We start from the raw sequence: 14,465 nt of genomic DNA, 5'->3' as shown, positions 1-14,465 counted from the left end.
AGTGACAGATAAATTATAAGAAAATCACCAAGACTTACAAATAAACAATATTTTACTGCTGTCATTTAAGAAAATGTATCAAATTATAGAAATATTACAAAGTTAAAACAACAAATACTGCAAACAGTGGTTAGGGTAAGGAAAAGTTAAGTTACCATTAACTAAACTCAACTGTTTATAAAACATTAACACTGATCTGGCTGAACTGAACAGAAACCAGCAAACTGAAGTAAAATTATTAAAATAATCATAACCATTTTATAATATTCACCAGTTATTTGCTGTTCTGCTTTTGTGTGGGCTTTCTTGGTCTTTTTTCAAAAAAAAAAAAAAAAAAAAATTTTCAAAAAAAATTTTTTTTCTCCATTTTATACGGCTCCTTTTACAGCATCGATGTTGTAATGTCATTAAAATACATTCAGTTAAATAAACTTTGGCATTTATTTAGTTGCTCAAGCGTAAAAAAAGACAAAAAACAGCTTACTCGCACGCGCCAGTCAAAATCGGCAGGCTAACGTTAGCGCAAAAGCTCCATTGAATATACTGGGGTAAAATAAATGCTCATATTATAAAGACATGGCGGGGGGAAATGTAATTTAATGCAGAGCTTCTTGTACAATCTGAGACCCACTTTATATTGGATATCACTCAGCTAGTGGAGATCACTGATTTTTAAAGAAAACAGACCTTAAACGCGCCATTTTTTGCATTGCATACAGTTCGCCGAAAGTGCTTAACCCAGGTTACTGGCAAATTAAAAGTCCCGTACGGTTGTCACACGCGCATTTCAAAATAAAAGTTTGATATAAGCAATATTAAACTTGTTGTTTTTTGATCACACACTCCGCGACCCACTGAAAATGTTCCCGCGACCCACTTTTGGGTCGTGACCCACCAGTTGAGAAACACGGGCTTAGACGATATAACTAAAGAAATCTTCACTGTTATCTACGAAAGCACTTACTGAACAGCGCAGCATCAATGACGTAAGCGTGCCCAGGCCCGAATGTAATGTGAGTGCGGGCCGTTGGGGGAGACAGAAGGGAGGACAAGTGTGCTTTGGTCCGATTCAAAGCAACTGTACATAGTGGGAGTACGCCCTAAGGAGGATAATATTTTCCTCACGCATGCATATATATATATTTTTGTTTGTTAGTTCGATTAATGTTGATTTCAAATGCAATAAATCTGTTTGTATAAAACTTGTAGTAACGGTGCTTATAATTGGTGGGTGCGACTAAATTTTTGCTGATGCGCCTACATTTTTAAAGTTAGGAGCACCGGTGCTACCAAGCAAAAAGGTTAATTTCAAGCCCTGACACAGGCTTGCAAACCTACCTAAAGTTACAAACAATGTCGCCGATGAGAGCGATCATGTGGTAAATGTTGATCCGCCAGCCGAGATCAATCAAGTGTTTCTTGAGAGAGTGCTGAAAGACTCGGTGGACCAGCTGTTTTTAATAGCCTGAATCTGGATAAGTTGCATGCATTGAAATGGCTGTTAAATGTAAAATCTCTGGTACTTATTCACAAGATGATGAAGGCTCTTGTGTTGAGCCCAATGAGCCTTACATACAAAAACAGAGCAAGGGCGATTCTTTGGTGACATCGCTTTGACTCACACGCTGAAAATGGCGGATGTGAAACAACAAACTGAGGATGTGGTAATGCACGCATGTCAATCAATATTGGTGGGCGGGGGGACCGCACTCTTTCGTCAAGTTGCAGTCGGTCTCAAAACCGATCTAATTGGTCCACTGTTTTTATGTTGTTAAATTGAAAAAAAAAGGACTGTGTGCGTATATATCACCCCAATATGACGGTCTATACACTATATATACACTAGGGATGGGAAGATTAACCGATATGTATCGATACGCGGTCATGCGCGTGCTCGATGCGAGTGCATCGGTAGAGCAGCAGAGGATGAATGAAATTTTGGAAGCAAATCGAGATGCATCGGTTTTTGCGAGATGCATCGGTTTTTCCAAGATACAGCTTATATTTTTAACATAGAATGTATTTTTTATTTATTAACAAGAGTTGTCAACCTGTTTTTGGCGCATAATTTAATCGACCTACATAAAGTATGCCTTAGCAACGGATTTGCGGATGTGTACACTTACACTACAACTCAGTGTATCAGGTGTGCGGATGAAGCTAGTGGTGCGCCCTCAGAAAGCGCGAGAAGCAAAACAAACATTTTATTCCCCACTGAGTTTTAAATCTAAAGTATGGCAACATTATGGATTTAAGGATGGACGACATGACAGGACAGATGCAATTTGCAAAATGTGCCGCGCATCTGTGTGTTTTCCATGCGCAACAGTTTTGTGCGCTCTACGCCAATAACGAATGCTGTTGCATTGTTCATCTGCAAAGATATTCAGCCTAGTGTCACGGAGAACGAAGGTTTTAAACACCTCCTCCTGTTAATTTTTATTTAATCATAATAATTATAATATTAATAATAATAATGATAAAAATAATGGGTGTCACGGTGGCACAGTGGGTAGTTTGACCACCTCACAGCAAGAAGATTGCTGGTTTGTTATATTTTTATTAGCCTGTTGTTTACAGTGACAGTGATGTTTGAAAGCAGCATAACACTGCTAGTTCACCACCTTAAGTTTTGAATATTCAGTGGCACAATATATCTTTGTAAAACTTAGTAGTTGAAAAGTTGAAAAGTTAAATAACAATTCTTGTTGTGCAATGCTAAACCTTTTTGTTGAAAGAGTGCAAATATATATATATATATATATATATATATATATATATATATATATATATATATATATATATATATATATATATATATATATAGGGTTGTCACAATATACCGGTATGACGGTCTACCACGATTTGAACGTGCACGATTATCATACCATGAACAATTGCATATCAACGGTTTTAACCCTTAAAGACCGAGACAGCCGCCCGCGGCTAAAAATAAGTATTGCTCTTAAATGTTTAATAACTTTTGATCCGCTGATCCGATTCATACAATTCAAAGATTGGCATAAAGAAGAGAATCTCAGCTTTCCAGTGCTTTCCAAATCGCGGACTTTCAGAGGTTCCGGAATCAGTGCAGTTACGTCATCAACATTTGACAGCGCTGATTTGACAAAGAAACGCTCGTCACTGTGTCTCCAAACAAACCAGACATGATACATTGATGCATTGTCCCTCCTCCATGCCCAGATTGGTTCAAACTCGCTATATCACAACCAATAAGCATAGGTTTCGCTTTTGTTTGTGGACCAACATGAACTTTTTGAACAACACGGAATGAGAGATACATTTCTACATTTCTACAATACATACATACATACATTACATACATACATTAATACATACATTTCTGCGCGGCTAAATAAAACGCAAAAAAAAAAGTTTTGCATGAAATAATTCTCATACTAAGTACTTTTGCATGCACAGCAGCACAGAAACATGACAAAACAGTGACACAGCAAAGACGAACTGCTGCTCTTGCTGTTTTCAAAAGACGCAAATGAAGATGCAGCTGTTTGTCTGCATTGCAGACAACCATATCCAAATCCATATCCACAGACAACCATATCCATGCTGGCACATAAAACCTAAGGATGTTCCATATTGAATCTAGTTTCGTTATGTAACTATTTATAGTATAGTAAATATTTATATCTATTTTTTTACTGAGGATTTGCACCATGTTTATTTGGACTTTATTTGGACTTTGACACATTATTTATTATTTTCTTATTTTTTTATTTGTTCATTGTAAGTGGTGTTGTTTATAGTAACTGAAAATATATTATTTGGAAAAAGTCAAATTTGCTTCACTGTTCTACTATTTTGTAACATTTGTAACATATTGTATACCGCGAAACCGTCAAACCGTGGTAGTTTTAGACGATTATCATACCGTAAAAAATTCATACCGTTACAACCCTAATATATATATATATATATATATATATATATATATATATATATATATATATATATATATATATATATATATATATTTTTTTTTTTTTATATATATATTGCACTTATACATTCTGTTTATCTTGAAAATACTTAAATAATATGTGCTATATGTTCTAAAATGGCCCTCTACTGTAAACTGACACTCTGGCTCTGAGAGAAAAGCCAGTTTGTAAAAAAAGTCTCAAAATCAAATTCAATGGCACAGCATCCTCTTTCACATAATCTCATAAACTTGATCTAATTAGTTAGTGCTGAATTATCGCATTGTATCGTGATATTGGTGTGAATCGTATCGTGTTGCATCGCAATATCTCACAAATGTATCGATAATATATCGGATCGTATTCTTTGTATCGAGATGCGTATCGGATCGGCATTATAGCTTAGATGCCCAACCCTAATATACACACATTTGTCCAAACAGCTTGAAAAGTAGATTTTTTTTTGCCCTTTAAGTCAATGCAATAAGACGTAATTGGTCATCCTGCAGCACTATTGACACAAATGATGCAATTATAGTGAATGGCACAGAGCAACTTGTGGTTATTTGAACAATCGCTTTAGCTGAGAAATCAGAATTTGTTTATTTTAAATCATTAAAGCAAGCTTTTGTTGGTCTAAGCCAACTCACAGTGGTCCCCTAAATGTAGAAAAACCACGAAAACACCATCCAGAACATTTCTAAATCTAGAGTCCTGCAGCTCATATGGACGAGGCTCATGTGTCTGAACGAGCACGTATCACATGATTTACAGCTTCCTATGAACCAGGATCAAAACCACAGCAGAAAACTCAGATCTGACCCCACAAAAAAATGCACCAGCCTCCAGTCCGAGACGCTTCTCTTTAGGCTGAACAAAAGGGCCGAGTTCACAGGAAGAGGCTGTAGACGCTCACAAACAACACAGCTGTGCCTGAGAAACAAAGAGGCCAGAAATAGAGCGTCTGATCGGTGGCAGGAGGCCAGACGAATGAACATCTGTGTGTGGAGTGTGTGTTTGGGTTACTCCTCCTGACACGGATCACCAACACACACCGCACGACACCGCTGACCAGCTACTGTCCGCATACTTCATGTTCGAGTTTCTCTGAATAATGTGAAACGTCAGTGGGGGAAACAGAGATGTGAGAAACATGAAGTACTGCAATCTCTCAATACTTTTCACCAACAAGCTGTTTTAATGGCTCTACTTTTCCCACAATGCTAAAAATAAATCTAGAAATATGTTAAAAGGAAGACCTATACAGCTTGAGAAATAACAGAGAGGAATTGAAAGTGCTATTCTGCTATTTAAAAGGCATTTCATAAATGTAAGTGAAAGGTTTGTGTGTTCAGATCAGTTACAGGAATGAAACTGGGTTTCCTGACGACTCGTTTGAGCAGATCTGAATCTATTCTTAGAACTTTTACAAATTTGCAAACATTCACAAATAGCTCCAGTGGCCAGCATAAATGAGCACAGCCCTTACAGAGCTCTCTTGTAAATTAACAATTTATATATAAATTAATACTTCTATATAGATAGTTGCGTATATAGTCAGTACAGTAGTAGTATTTTTTGAAAGCATTAAAAGTTGGATGGTTAGCGTAGTGGCTCGGTGATTAGCACTGTGGCCTCACAGCAAGAAGATTGCTGGTTTGAGCCCCAGCTGGGTCAGTTGGCATATCTGTGTGGAGTTTGCATGTTCTCCCCGTGTTGGCGTGGGTTTCCTCCGGGTGCTCCGGTTTCCCCCACAGTCCAAACTAGGGCTGTGCGATTTTGGGAAAATATCTAATTGAGATTTTTTTTTTTTTTACAGATATTGTGATTTCGATTTGATTTGCGATTTAATTTTGTATTCAATCTTTAGCTTAATAATCTGTATTGTAGCTTCTTACTGCTAAAACTGCAGTGTTAGTTGAAAAAAGAACTGAAAGGATATTAACATTAACATTTATTTAAATTTGTTTTCAAATATTTCCAAATTCAGGGTTCTTGCACCATTTTAAAAGTTAAATTTAATGTTTTTTAAGACCTTTTTAAGACCTCAACAAATTTAATTTAAGACCCAAAAATTATATAATTTCTTTGGAATAGGCTACTCATTTTAATGCTTTTGTTAGATTTAAATAAATTGTGCCTCGTCACAGTATGGATAACCCACAGTACCTGCCTTTTGGGTGTCTGGTGGTGAAATGAAACTGTTATAGCTGACTGTGAGGGGGCGTCTGAACTAGAGCTGTAATCAGGCTATGAAAGGTAGGCCCGATAGTGCCCGAACACGACAGGTACATTTTTGTTGACAGCTTTTTAAAAGCCCGAAGCTGTTTATGGCCCAACATTATCCAAATGTGCACATGCACAGCTCTTTTGTCTTTTTTCATGAATGAGTCGTTTATATGCGTTAACATTACTTATGCATAACATAGGCTACAGGCCAAGTTGGAACAAAAAAAATAAAATAAGCCCTCTGTAACATCTTAACATCTCAACACTCTAAATAGGCCTGGGTACATACACTTAACGCTTAAATTGACCAACGCACCAATAAAAATAATTATTTCTTAGCAAATGAATTAAAATAAATGATAAATGATGACGGGTATTTGGGAATAACGAAATTAAGATAAAGGCTCAGTGGGATTTGTTTTGCCACTTAACACTACTTCACAATAAGGCGATGGTGAAGCTGAATAATAAAAGAATAATGCCAGCATTAGCCTGTATACTCTGACTACATTATGATTTTATTAATATTTAGTTATAATTTGAAATTCTTTACTCATCAAGATTAGGTTATGTGTTTTGTGGGGGAACATTATTGAATCCACTGTAAATGGCTTTAGTGCAGTCCTGCTCTCACTGAGCAGCACTGAACACCCTTTCTCTGCTGCTGCTGCTGCCCAGGATGCACTACTGATCTGGCTAATTTAGCATGTTTTGGGTAGGATTGTTTGTTCATCTTAAAGCAGTCAAGAACATTCATTTCATTTTCCATGGCAGCGGTTTCAATGCAGCGAGTGGCCTCGTCATGTCCTGTCAGCTCGCTGGACACTGGCATGAATGAAATGTTCATCAGTGTATTTAAAAGTGCCAAACTGCAGTTAAAGTCACCCAAAATGACAGGAAACTCTTACATGAACGCACTTCACGTAAACACCTCAATTATATTATTGTCTATTAAGGCAAATAACTAGACTACAGATGTCCCTGTATACATCCGCGCTAAAATATCAAGATGAAAGTCATGATAGCTTGCGTAGAATAGACCCAGCTCCCAACCCAACTTTGAGAATAGATTAACGTCAATATTTTTTTTATTGCGCGATAGAAGTCTCGCGTTAACGCAACTCATACACTACGGCCAATTTAGTTAATCAATTCCCCAATAGTGCATGTGTTTGGACTGTGGGGGAAACTAGAGCATCCGGAGGAAACCTACGCCAACACTGGGAGAACATGCAAACTGGGGACTCGAACCAGCGATCTTCTTGCTGTGAGGCCACAGTGCTAACCACTAATCCACTGTGTCGCCCAAAATGACATTTAAGTACCCTTTAAGGGCCTTAAATTTCTCTAAATTGATTTATTAACCTTTAATCCTTTTTAAGACACATCATACACCCTGATAAAAACAGGCAGATGACAACATAGCTAGTGGCTGACGCTCAGGTGTGTCAGAGCTGAAGTGCGCCTGGATGCGGAGGGGGATTTTTTCCAAGTCACAACCGAAAAGCATTGGCCGTGGACACGCCGCAGCACAATAGACCGCCTACCAAGAATTCAGCGCTGTGGGCAAGGGGTTATGTGCCATCGCAGACGATCTGGTGCCAACCTAACAGCAGCACAAAACACTATTGATCTGTTTTCGGCTGCAACCTGTTTATTCCACTCAAAGACCAAAGGCTCCATTATTTTACTACCTCTGTTTTCTGCGAGATAAAAACAGCAGAACAATGGAGGCACACAGACATTTGCTCACTCATGACACTGGCTGACATTCACATGCACCTGTGGCATCTAAAACTAGGCCTCGTGGGTATCAGGCGTAAGACGCAAACACAAATGAACAGATGTTGAGGACTTTCTGTTTCTGCTGGTTCCTGCAGGTGAGGAGGATATCAACTGATCCAATCAGTGAAGGGCAAATGCAGAACAGAAAGAGGAATCAGCACATGGTTATGAATATCTGCACTTACCCATGATTCCACAGGAGAACAGAGCTGTCCCCTGGCTCATGGTCAGCGGCTCCTGCTGTAGAAACACACACAGATCAGAGTTCAGATAGACTAGATAGACACCTCTACGCCTGCTTACTGACTAGAGCCGTGACAAAACTAATGGTTTGAGAAATCAATTCTGCATTCAGAACAGCAGGGCTCGAAATGTACCTTTTTGCTGGGTAGCACTGGTGCTCTTAACATAATAAATTTAGGCGCATCAGCCAAAATTTATTCGCACCCACCAATTATAAGCACCGTTACTACAAGTTTTATACAAACAGATTTATTGCATTTGAAATCAACCCTAATCAAACTAACAAGCAAAAATATATATGTGCATGCGTGAGGCAAATATGTCTTAACAAAATCCCATTATCACAAGAAAATAGATTTGATAACAGAACTGAGTGACCAAAGCATACACGGAGCGCTCACCGGCCCTGCACACAATGCTTGACATGAATGAATCTGTTAACGGTATAACTGTGCTGTTCTCACGGGTGCTGTCTGATATTGCACTGATGCTTTTGACATGTACTGTACCCTATTATATGCATACGTCATGTTAATATCAATACCGGTCTTCATAAGTAGCAATATTAGTTTAGTCAGTGCAAGCCTGTTTGCGGTGGTGTACGTGGTGTTAAATTTGACATATAGCTGCCCCTTGCACGGCGGACAGCATCTGGCGATTATATGAAGGATTAAACAGAAGCTCTCGTGCTAGATGTGGCAAACAGTTACCTGAAATTTCCATCCCACAGACATTTCAAAGCGGACTTGAAGCCAAGGAAAGTCTTTTATCCACTCTTGGAAAAGTGTAGACATTCAGCACATGGTCACTAGTAAGATGTGTCATTATTTGTAACTTTAGGTGGTTTCTAAAACAAAATCTGTCAGTGTTACGCCTGTTTCACACCGCAAGCGTCAGCGGCGCGTGAGCAGAGCGTGAGCAGCGCGTATGTCGAGCAGTAGCAGCACGCAGGCGTTTGCCTTTCACACCAGCTGCGTCTGCAGCGCGCAGTTCTTCGGCAGCTGCTGCAGAGATCAACCTATCTCTGTCTATTCTATCTAGTTACCCATGTCTCTCTATATACAAATACACCTTTTAAACTTTTCATCTGTCCAGCGGCAGAATAACAGCTCGTTAATTCATGCTCGTGCAGATGATGAAACGGACAAAAGTTACCAATGCATGCCATTATTTTACTTATTTTCGTGTTGTCAGATTCACAGTGCAAACAGCTCCCGGTAGGAATAACTCGAGTGAAAATAAAACAAAGCAGATTAAAACTTTCTTCCTCTGCTCAGCTGCACAGCACACAGCGAGCTCACATAATCCAGTATGCGTGTCGAACACTACCCACAATACACTTCGCTATGGACTACAAATCCCGTAAATATTCTATTTCCCCTCTCCTACAACACTAGTGTGCAACTTAAGCAAAACTGATACTAAAATTGTTTTACATTTGGTTTTGTAGTTCGGGCCTAAATAAATGTTGCCGTTTTTAATCGTTTTAAGTTCATTTGAATGACTATATGTATACCATTTGACGTTATCAACGTATTTATTGGGTAAAATTGCTACTTTTTACTGTCATTCATTGTGTTTTGGTCATTATCAATGCACTGTCACTTTAATTGAGCGTGAGCAGCGCGTCAAAAATAGACCCAGCGCCGAAACTATCGCTGCACTGCTGCTTCGGCGACGCTCACGCCTCGCTCTGACGCCGAAAACACACATGCTGCTCACGCTCTGCTCACGCGCCGCTGACGCTTGCAGTGTGAAACAGGCGTTATCTTCATTCTTATCTTCAGCGCTTTACAGTTTTTCGCGGTAGTAGCTCTCTCTGTCATCCCAAGCCAGAAGGCATTGACTGAGTGATTGACAGCTGATATTTCAGTGCTAGAGCAGTGGTGGGCCAATAAGAAGAGCGCGAAGGCGGGGCAAGCATTGCTGGCTTTGTTTTCTGCAGCAAGTTGACATGACGACTGTTTTAAACCATTCCTGAGCGCTGCGTTTCGCGTTTCAAGTGCAGAGATGCATTCTGCGTGAATGTCTCCCAAATCCACGCATGTGGTGAACATTTTGCAGTGAAAACTGGTCGCACACAACAATTTTATGCACTCGCACACATGCTCCCAAATATTTGAGGTCGCATAGATGAAAATTCGGGTGCATATGTGATCAAAATGGTCGCAATTTCGGGCCCTGTGCTCGAGCAGTATACAGGATGGTTACTGTCCCAGTCAGGGGTGCATTTCCCAAAACCATCGTGAGCCAACTAAGGTCGCAAGTTGTGTCTTTACAAGTATAATTCGTTGATTTGCCGTTTCCCAAATCCATCGTTCCAACGAACATTCGCAATCTGCGTCGCAAACTTGTGCACTTCCTACTACACCTCTGGAACTGTAGTTAGAAACATAGTTCCTGGCTGTGTTCTATTCCCACTTATCCCCCCTATTAATTTAGAACATTCTAACATTTAAACTTGAAATGACTAAAAATAAAAAAAACATTGAAGGTCATCTCTCTTAGGTGTGATTTGCTTTCAAACTATTTTACAGTTCAGTTTTAGCGATCTTCATGTCTACAATTGTGCTCCCTTCGCAGTGCACTTTGAATGCATTGATGTCATTTTTAAGATTACCTCATGGCAAAAGCTATAGGTGACCTATTATTTAACAGTGGGACACAGCATACTTTAATGCTTTTAATATATAGTGGATTATTTATTAAGTATCTGTACTGTATGTGACATGGACCTGCTGATCAAAACATTTCTACAGTGGTTTGCATGTTTTAAAAAATACAATATAAATGAACAATATCCTACTTAATAATAATAATCCTTATCATTAATATTATTAATATTATTATTAAAGTAGGATTTTTTTTCATTTCCTAATGAATAATAAATGTTAAATTTATTTTCTTAGTAAATCGCCTCATTATTTATTTATTTTTTATGATTTATATTAGAGGTGTCACGATTTCGAGTTTTAATCGAAATTGATCGAAATTTATGCTCAATTTCGATTATTGAATCAAAAAATAGAATCGTCGATGCTGCCACGCCCCCATGTCACGTCAGCTTGGCTTGCCAAGCGGGAAAAAAACAGGCTTGTTGAAGTGCTTGTTAAACTGCAGAAGCAGGAGACCCGTCGACAGAGCTTAAACCCTCTCCTCTTTCAATGAAGTCGCCGGTGTGGAAGCATTTTGGATTTCCAGTGAGTTATGTTGACAACGTTCATGTTGTCGACAAAAAAAACACAGTTTTGCAAGCTCTGCTATGTACGTATTACGTACGGTTCGTCCGATAGACAACACCGGCATCGCGATCCTCCTCCCGCCCCCGTTGCAAATCCGCTCGCGAAAAGTACACACTCAGGCCCTGTTTACACTGTCTTTGTTTTTAAATGGCATTTTAGAACAACAACGATTTGACATCCACAGTGGCGTGTAGCATTTTTGAGCAGCCCTCCTTCCTCTCTACCTCTGAAAATGCACATCATGTGACCACACAGACGCAGACGCACACACAGCCATGCGCTCGAGACAGCAGGTCCAGGCAGTCAGAGGACTGCTTCAATCTTTCACTCACTTGTACTTAGTCATTTTAGTGAACACCTCAGATGCTGTTGGCTGGTTCCTGTTGGTTGTGCGTCTTTTTTACCGACGCCATTATAACGACACAGATCACTGCCTATTCACGAGTCCCGCAGAAAATGTGATTGACAGGTGGTAATTATGTGTGTGTCTTACCTTTATTCATTTACTGTATGATTTGTTTATGGGTAAAACAAAGACCATGCAGGTCAGGTAGTTTAAACGGTAGGCTACAAATAATTAATTGGTCATTAGTTAATTAATTATTCATAATCGAAAATCGAATCGAATCGTGCCTTTAGAATCGGAAATGTAATCGAATCGAGGATTTGGAGGATCGTGACACCCTTAATTTATATATGATATTAGCTGTGTGACTGCTGAATGACCTACAAATATTATTTGAATATCTTAAAAACCAAAACAGCACAAACTAATATTTTTCCAGCACAACTGAATGAGACTAATTTGCCGGTGTTGTGTGTTGGGTGGGGGCCAACTTCACGGAGGTGCCAAAAATCACACAAAGAAACTCCTTGAAATCACTTAAAGGAGAGTTTAAATTCATTTTTTAAACAATTTTTTAAACTATTCCTTTAAGTTTCTCTACATGGAACAGGAGCCAAACTCTGCTGTGTCACTATAAGCAGCTGAAAACCTCTCGAGGGCACCAGTGATCATTACTGCAGCTGAATTATACATGAGGCTTGACATCTATCTAGACATCTAATGTGGCGTTTCTTACCGGCTGCAGAGACGCTTCGGATGTTACATCGTCAACCGCCTTCTTTTCCAGTGTTTTAGTGTGAATAATTACCATGGCAACACACATCTTTGCCACGGTCCATTCCAGTGCAGGACAGTTGTAGAGAAGCTCATAGCCGATCCGACATCACACCGAACCCCTTCACCTGCACACACACACACACACACACACACACACACACACAACAGGAACGTCAGATAATCCTCTTTGAACTTTTTTGGTCAGACTATGGTAAGCATGGGTCAGTATACGATTCTGATGGCATGATAAGTATCACGGTATTGTAATTACTGCTCTGAAATAAGTTCCTTCTAAATGTCTTGGTAAAAACAACAGCTTTTTTCCTCATTGAACACAATATACACTACCTGACAAAAGTCTTATCACCCAAGTTTTACGAACAACACCTAATACAGGGCTCGAAATTAACTTTTTTACTTGGTAGCACCGGTGCTCCCAACTTCAAATATTTAGGAGCACCAAAAAAATTTTAGGAGCACCAGAAAAAATTTAGGAGCACCAGAAAAAATTTAGGAGCACCCACCAAAAATGAATGAGCACCGCTGCAAATTGTTTTTTGAGGGATTTATTGTATTTTAAAACAACATTAATAGGACTGACAAAAACCAGAAACAACTATCTAACTAATGCTGCGAAGACATTGATATTTGTGTGCAATAATTCCAAAATGAATGTCTAATAATTATAGAATATTAATGATGATGAAAATGACAATGATAGTAACAGTGAATTACATTTCTCATTATGATACTGCCTTGAATGTGCATGGATGTAGGTTATCTGCTATAAAAAGTCTGTTACTTTATGAAAAATAATTGAATAGTTTGCATCAAACAAAAATGAAGCATTGCAGAAAGAAATATTTATTTTGCACTATTGTTTTTATATGCCTGTCAATTTAATAAATAATATTTCTGCTACAAAACAAACAAAAGATTATAATAAATCATTCAATTCAATGATGAAAGCTGCAAAGCAGTCATCAGTAAATAAATAAAAAAATAATATACACCTCAAAAAAGAATAGACAAAAGAAAGTAAGTAAAGTCTCACTTCTATCACTCTTGAAAAGTTTTGGTTTCAGTTTGTGTCAATTTAAAGGTTCAGTCTGAAATTATCTTCATGTTTATGTGTTAGTGGAAAGCAGGCGAGTCAGCCGACCCAATTTATGAGCAGCATTCTTGCGCTAACCATCGGCGCAACACCGGTCTTTGTTACGAGCCGCAGTTTCAGTGTAAACTTAGTAAAGGCGAGCTTCTTCGGCGATGATATGTACAGTATTAAATTTGACTTTTAGCGGACATTTGCGCTGAACACGCAGTGAATGCAACGCATGGAGATTCGGGCACCTTCTCCAAGAAGCGCGTACTCGATTGATCTCAGCTAGCGGATCATTATTCACCACGTGACGTGTCATGATCGCTTTCATCTGCGCCTCAACTTTAGGTGGGGTTTGCAAACCTGTGTGCTTTAAGTTTTCACTCTTCAGCCGTTCGCATTTCCCGTGGTCATAAAAGCTCCTTCCCTGTCATCTGACAGCGGAATACCTTGAGTGATTGACAGCTAATATGAACCAATTTAGCGGCAGGGAAGAGCGATTCAGCACGTTTTTAGAAAAAATCAAAACAGGTCGCACTACAACCATTATCTGCAGTCGCACTAATGCTCCCATATATATTATGAGGTCACATAGATTAATTTCCGGGCGCATATGCGACCAAAATGGTCGCAATTTCGAGTCCTGTACTAAGTTGACTTCTAGTTGGACCAAGCTCTCTGCACTGTCCTCTATCTATAGGAGAGTATAGGACAGACACTCTATCTATAAGAGTATCGACATTTAAGCTAAATTTAGAATACTTTATTGAAACATTTAATTTCAG

At 38.9% G+C, this 14,465-nt stretch overlaps 1 protein-coding gene across 5 annotated transcripts in view; it reads right to left on the bottom strand.

The window, feature by feature from the left end:
• Window positions 1–14,465, bottom strand: part of fam53b (family with sequence similarity 53 member B) — a 54,156-nt gene that overhangs the window by 9,925 nt on the left and 29,766 nt on the right. For 2 of the 5 annotated variants that reach the window (XR_015503357.1, NM_001007187.1), the window contains 2 exon segments: window positions 12,541–12,706; window positions 8,159–8,213 (listed from right to left, as the gene is read on the bottom strand). Coding sequence is in view for 2 of the 5 variants with exons in the window: in NM_001007187.1 (NP_001007188.1) it covers window positions 8,159–8,213; window positions 12,541–12,627 (142 nt within the window). In the remaining 3 variants the exon portion in view is untranslated. 5 annotated transcript variants of the gene reach the window in all.

Source organism: Danio rerio, chromosome 12 (genome assembly GCF_052040795.2).
Source record: "Danio rerio strain M-AB ecotype USA chromosome 12, GRCz13ab, whole genome shotgun sequence".
NCBI lineage: Eukaryota > Metazoa > Chordata > Actinopteri > Cypriniformes > Danionidae > Danio > Danio rerio.
This window is presented reverse-complemented; position numbering and strand designations above follow the sequence as displayed.